The sequence below is a fragment of the Nelumbo lutea genome, chromosome 4, assembly GCF_056320005.1.
Source record: "Nelumbo lutea isolate HS-2025 chromosome 4, American lotus-T2T, whole genome shotgun sequence".
Classification (NCBI taxonomy): domain Eukaryota; kingdom Viridiplantae; phylum Streptophyta; class Magnoliopsida; order Proteales; family Nelumbonaceae; genus Nelumbo; species Nelumbo lutea.
The window spans coordinates 39,339,116-39,345,723 of NC_142687.1; the positions used below are offsets into that span (position 1 = coordinate 39,339,116).

At 42.7% G+C, this 6,608-nt stretch overlaps 1 protein-coding gene across 1 annotated transcript; it reads left to right on the forward strand.

The window, feature by feature from the left end:
- The first annotated feature begins 2,573 nt into the window (after nt 1-2,573).
- On the forward strand, nt 2,574-5,017 carry LOC148855327 (putative xyloglucan endotransglucosylase/hydrolase protein 27). Its single transcript, XM_088985784.1, has 4 exons — nt 2,574-3,092; nt 3,242-3,342; nt 3,435-3,643; nt 4,155-5,017. Exons 1-4 carry the CDS (start codon nt 2,912-2,914, stop codon nt 4,669-4,671), a joined length of 1,008 nt encoding a protein of 335 aa, XP_088841910.1. The 5' UTR covers nt 2,574-2,911; the 3' UTR covers nt 4,672-5,017.
- Nucleotides 5,018-6,608: the final 1,591 nt, after the last annotated feature.

Below are 6,608 nucleotides of genomic sequence, written 5' to 3' on the forward strand. Positions count from 1 at the left end.
TCAAGTCAAATTGACCCGGTTAATCGGACGGCTGTGTTTAGTGGCTCGAAAACCCTGTTTGTTTGTTTGTTTGTTGTTCTCGTGATTATACCAAAATTAGTATGCATATGTAGACCATGGGGCATGGTTAGAAAATCCGGTCCGGACCGGGTAGAATGCATATGTCCAGGATAGAGCTGTCAATGGATTGGGTTTTTCTGATGAAACCAAACCGATTGAACTGATTGTTTCGATTCCAATTCTATGTTTTGTATCCCGATTTTAATTGGATTGGGAGTCGTTCTTGTTGTTCTTAACCAATTAAGAACTAAATCGGTCTTAATCTTTTTTGTTTCTTTGTTATATTTTGTCTAAAAGGATGAATTTCATAAACAATATATTGTCTTATCAATTATGTACCATAATTTTTATTAGGGTTATATTATAAAAAATGAAATTCAAAATTGTTATTATCATAGGTAATTATAGATCAAAATATAATTGGGTCAGACCCAATTACCCGGATTATTAATTGGTTCAGGACTAGTCCACACTGTCCTAAAATCAGATCGGACCCATGGAAAGCAGGAATAGGTAAAAGAGCAGATTGAATGATTGAAATCAGATGGTCGAACTGGTTGGACTAGATTTTAAAGAATGAGTTCTTACTGGTCCAACCGGGTTGGGATTCTTTAGTTCGGTACCGGGCCCTACTGGCTAATTGTGAAAGAACTTGTCATTTGGTGGATTGGGGGGCCAGGGCCAGGGACAGGGAGGCGGGAGGGGGCCAGCCAGAGCCACGTCTGAACGGATAGGCGCAAACCCGGCGCAGATAGCTGCAACGTCCCTGTCGATGACGTGGCAAAATCACAATGGGAGGCCACGTCATAAAAAAAGCCGCATGGGACGAGATTGGACACGTGGGTGGGGATTATTTGGTGGACACCACCAAATGAATAAGCTCTATTTCTTAGACGGCGGGCAAAGGCAGCATCGCAAAAGTACTCTGTTGCTGCTTTTTTTCCTTCTTTTGCTTAATTTCTTTTTCAGCTTTCTTTAATTAATATAAATCTTTGGCTTTAGAGAGGGAAAGGCAGCATCGCAAAAGTACTCTGTTGCTGCTTTTTTTCCTTCTTTTGCTTAATTTTTTTTTCAGCTTTCTTTAATTAATATAAATCTTTGGCTTTAGAGAGGGAAAGGCAGCATCCTTTGTCACATCTCATGATAATCTGCCTCGTTGACGAGATTCACAACCTTTTGGGTTTCAACTTTTCGGGGGCGTTATAGTCTTTTCCTGTTTCCATCACCAATTCCAACCCGACTAAATTAATCCTTCGGGATTATCTCCAAATTAAGAGGATTAATTAAACAAGAAGATTGATCATGGCTAATAATGGCCACCTCGATTATGGGCTCACACCACACCCTAATCAAGGATACAATTGGCAACCCGTGCCTTGATCTGCCACGTTCAATTGGTATCTCAGTTCATAGGACATCGAGCGATACCCATCACACTTCGCACTCGATGCAGGTGATGCTACGCAGTTCAATGCAAAGAATCGCATCGGACGGTGGAGATTACCTGGGAGGCATAAGTTTAGGGATGTGCCACCATTTGTCTACGGGCGATGCGTGATGACCATGAAACTGACGTGGCGTAGGGAGCATCGTCCTCAATGTACCTAGAGATCAACTCATCAATGCACAAGGCCATGAGTGGACCCCTCACGCATACGTTAGACTATCCAACTAGCCTAGGCTAACCTACGCACATAGGAGGGGAGCTCACTAAAGAGCAGCAAAATTTTCCGAGCCCAATTCCCGAGAGAGGTAAGAAACGTTCTTTGTTTTAGGCGCGTGAGAGGTGGGGCCCATCCGTGGGGGGTCACGGGTACAGAAGAAAAATGACGGACGTTAGAAGCGAGGGATTTCTCTGCTTTAATTCACGTCAACGGCATTGACTGCACAATTAACGCCGTTACCATCGCAGTAAAGACGAAAATCAGCCCCTTGAATTACGCTGTAAGCAAGTATATGACTCCTCTGCTGCTGGTGCTGCTGTTTTCTCTCTCTCTAGCTGTAGGCAACGGCTAGTTTCTGTTGACGTGGAGGGACACGCTGTCACATCTCCGCTGATAAATATTCCGAGACCCGACTGCGACACTCCTCTTCCTCGGCGATGAATTCCCGATTCTTTGGTCCTCGTGCAGAACTTGTCCAGGTGCCCGCCACGTTTCACTACCATACGCGCCGCTTAATTAAATTACGGCCTTATCGTTTCTTTTCTCGTGGTCGAACCGGCCGCGTGCGCGTCGTCCATTTAATCTCCTAGTTCCTCCATGTTATTCACGAAAATGCCGCTCCTCCATTTTCGTAAGAAAGGATGGGCTTAAGATAAGGTTAAGCACTAAACCAAAATGGGCCGGCGCCTTGGGCGGTTGCCTTATCATAAATGCAACGAAGCTGCCCCTCTTCTTTCTAAATATTAATTAAATATAAATTAATTATTGAAAATGAGTAAGAAACAAAAAGGTTAGTTAACGCTAATGCAGTGATTAGCAATAGATAATTAATTTAATCAGTTTAAATTTGTCCATAAATGAACAATGCTAATCTCTCTCTCTCTCTCTCTCTCTCTCTTCAAAGGCTCCAACCCAATAAAATGACCTTCCCGTGTCTCTCTTTCTTCCTATCTCTCTCTTGCTGCTTCTTTTCTTTCTTTCTTTGTCTCTCTGCCTTTTCGGCTTCCTCCATCGCCATTTATGTAGAGATTCGAGCTCCTCTTCCAGAAGAAAGGAGGAGAAAAAACACTGTATAATTATAAATACATAGAGAGAGAGATACAGAGTTTGTGAAAATATATACACAAGGATTCGTTTTTTTTTTTTTTTTTTTTGAAGGGAAAGAAAGAGAAGGAAGGAAAACGATAATGGGTTCTTATTTTCTGGGTTGGTTGATGGTTTTCTCTGCTTTGGTTCTTGCTTCTGCTACTCCAAAGAATCTGCCGGTCCTGTCGTTCGATGAAGGTTATTCTCAGCTATTCGGGGAAGACAATCTGATGCTCCTTAGAGATGGAAAAACGGTTCATCTCTCTCTTGACGAAAGAACAGGTACTTAACTTTCTTGCTCTGTTTTCTATCATTCTTTAACTTTTCTTCTTTGCTCGGTTTGCTTTTCTTTTCTTTGTTTTCTCTTTTGTGGAGCTCTTTTTGGGGTTTTGACAGAGTTTCTTTTTTTTTTTTTTCTTTGGAATACCCAGGTGCTGGATTTGTATCCCAGGACCTTTACCTGCATGGGTTCTTCAGCGCTTCGATCAAGCTTCCGGCTGATTACACCGCCGGAGTGGTTGTAGCCTTCTACGTGAGTGCTTCGATCAGAAAAGCTAAGAAAATCAATCAAACCCAGAACTCGTTTTATTTTTCATTTTCTTTTAATAATCTGGTCTTCTGCAGATGTCGAATGGGGATATATTCGAGAGGAACCACGATGAGATAGATTTTGAGTTCCTGGGGAATATTCGAGGGAAGGAATGGAGGATTCAAACTAATATATACGGCAATGGAAGCACGACCGTCGGGAGGGAAGAGAGATACAGTTTCTGGTTCGACCCTTCCGAAGACTTCCATCAGTACAGCATTCTCTGGACTGAGAATCACATCATGTAAAGATCAAACCACCTCACCCACTTGGGGATTCTCTTAGATTTTTCTATTTTTAAATAACCACTACTGCGTTGCAGCTTTTTAATCCTAATCGAATGGCTTATAGCCGTTCTTTCCGTATCTTCTTTAATCTCTCTCGCATGGAGTCGACTTCTTTGGCTTTGGCTCTTCGATGACGTGATGTGCTTGTTAGCATAAGAAGAAAGATACTTTTTCTGGAAATCTTCAGAGAGCTTCACTTTTGCTCCTCCATTTTTGCTCATCCCCTGTTCTATTCATAATTGATCATATTCAAGTTTCAAACTGTTCTCTCAAAAGACTCAATAATCTGTCTAAAAAAAATTCTTTTCTTACTCTGTTCATCTCTTTGTTTTTTCTGTATTAGGCTTGGCCGCAAAAGGAGCTTCTTTATTTGCTTCTTCTTGCTTAATTTTTCTACAACTTGAAAAGATTGCTGTTTTTGCTTAATTTCTCTGCTAATCCAACCATTTTTTTTGTTGAATTCTGCAGATTTTACGTTGACGAAACTCCAATTAGAGAGATACAGAGGACTAAAGAAATGGGTGGAGATTTCCCCTCCAAACCGATGTCTCTGTATGCAACAATATGGGATGGGTCCAACTGGGCTACAAACGGGGGCAGGTACAAAGTAAATTACAAGTATGCCCCCTACATTGCCGAATTCTCCGATTTAGTCCTCCACGGCTGCGCAGTCGACCCAATTGAGCAGTCCCCGAAGTGCGACCAGGCTGTTCTCGATACCCTCTTCGCCGGGCCGTTGTCGGTGGCCGGAATCACGCCGAAGCAGCGAGTCGAAATGGTGAACTTCAGGAAGAAGTACATGACATATTCGTACTGTTACGACCGCCTGCGGTACGTAATTCCGCCGTCGGAGTGCGTGATTGATTCACGGGAAGCCGAGAGGCTTAGAGGGTTCGACCCGGTGACATTCGGCGGAGGGCGGCGCCACCGTGGGAAGCGGCATCATCGGAGCCGGATGAGCGGGGATGAGGGCATCACAATATGAGTGGGAGGGGAGAGGGTGTAATGTAATTGATGTGATTCGATTTGGGCTCTTTTGTCAATTCCATTTGGTTGGGTCTGTGTTCTTTTGTGAATAGAGAGTGGAAGATTTATTTGAGAATTGAGGGTGGTGGGTAGGTCAATGGACTTTTCTTTCCTTTCTTTTATGTTGGTATATATATATTCATAGCTAGTCTCCAGTGATTTTCTATTCTGATAGTTTTGAATTTTGATTTCTGTTGTCTTCCTTACCCCCCCCCCCCTGTTTATAGTGGATGATTTTTGTACTTCCCACCCCACCAGCTACTTAAATAATAAATAAATATATGAACTATGAAGGTGGGCATTTATTTTCTTCTTGGCCATTGATGTTGCTGTTCTTGTTGTTCTTTGCTTTGTTTTGTGTTTTTGAGGAAATGGGGTGGGGCCATAAGGGCATTTTTGGAACTGTGGGAGGGACAATCAAGTAGGGGTTTGGAGCTTGGGACTTGCAAATGAGTAGGGCATAGGTGGAGGGACCTAGGCCCTTGGATTGTAGTGGGGGGTATGTATGGATTTGATGGGGTTGCCAAATGCCAATCACTGGAGCTATTGAAGAGAAGAAAAATAAGAAATCCTGTGATGTGAACTTGTCGTTAATGAGAGGGAAAGGATGGTTCCAAGAGTTGTTTTTGCTAGTGGGTGGCAGTTGGGAATCTCTTGGAAGTACTTTGGGGTGGAGGTTAGGTTTAATGGTTTCTGTTTTGTTTTGATTTGTCTTTGTTTTTGTTCTGTTTTGATTTTTAAGATTTCTCTCTCAATTCCTTTCATTCATGGGGAGGAAAAGGAGAAGATGGAAAAAGCCAGTTAATACAAACCCTTGTGAACGAGGACATCGTTTGGGGGTCCCACCCACATACTAGAATTTTGCAGTTTGTACAAACTATGAAAGACAGCTCTATCTCATCAGTGGGCCCTTTGTCTAACAGTGCAATAAAGTAAGGAAATTAAAATCAAACGTCGGTTGCTTTTGTATTTGGTCAAGATTCCACAAGTGTGATTTGAAAGCTCAAGGCAGGATGCGGCTTCAGATATAGTGGAATGGCAGAACAGGAGGATTCTTATGGATGTGGGTTTTTCATTTTCGAGCACTAACGCAACAACCCAGGTGCTTTCACTCATCCTGTTATTTTGTCTGGGTAATTTCCACGTTCCACCCATTTGTTACGTGGGATTAGGTTAAAGCTTTATAGATAGGATTCCCATCCAAAGGCTTGATTGCTTTGGAGGACAACCCTGACTATACACTACAGCTGCATAGTGTTAGCTTCAGGGCTTACTTTTTCTTCACGTTTCTGACTGCATGCATGTTCTTTTATGGCCGTATTTTTATTAAATCCCAACCGGTCCGCTGAGACATCAAGACCAGCAACAGGGGCCCTCATCACAGAGACTGTCTGAAGAAAAAGGTCAGATATTGTCTGAAAAAACAGGCCAACTTGTCTGAACGAGTAAAAGCCAACTCAAACACGGACAAATTAAACCATTGTAGGCTTGTAGCCGTTGCCCCATCCACAGAGAGTGTTTAGGGTTAGGGCCCTGGATCCTGAACATGCTATGGTGCTAAATTCTTGATCTTAAAGATTGGAGTCGGGGGGCAGAAATTCTGATAATGCAAAACCCAAACACAAGAAAACTGGGCAATAGGAGTTTTATGACGTCCACATTTCTAACTGGATGGACTCGATTCATTTCTTTGGCCTTCTGGCTAGCTCCTATGAGTGTCATACTGGAAAAAAAATAGCAGTTTCTTTGTTTGCACTAGAAAACCAGTTCGTTGTTCAAAACAAGTATCATGGCCTAGGACTAGAGTATCCTCAGTCAAGTGAGGCCTAACACCAGTGACTATCTCAGTTCTCTACACCAGTCACTCTACCTAAGGTTACAAGGGCTCGGGGGTAT

Excerpts from the sequence above, each read along its gene's own strand:
- LOC148855327 (XM_088985784.1), top strand. The coding sequence starts at position 2,912 with ATGGGTTCTTATTTTCTGGGTTGGTTGATGGTTTTCTCTGCTTTGGTT. Across the intron at positions 3,093-3,241 it reads CTCTCTTGACGAAAGAACAG|GTGCTGGATTTGTATCCCAG; the intron begins GTACTTAACTTT and ends TGGAATACCCAG. Across the intron at positions 3,644-4,154 it reads TGGACTGAGAATCACATCAT|ATTTTACGTTGACGAAACTC; the intron begins GTAAAGATCAAA and ends TGAATTCTGCAG.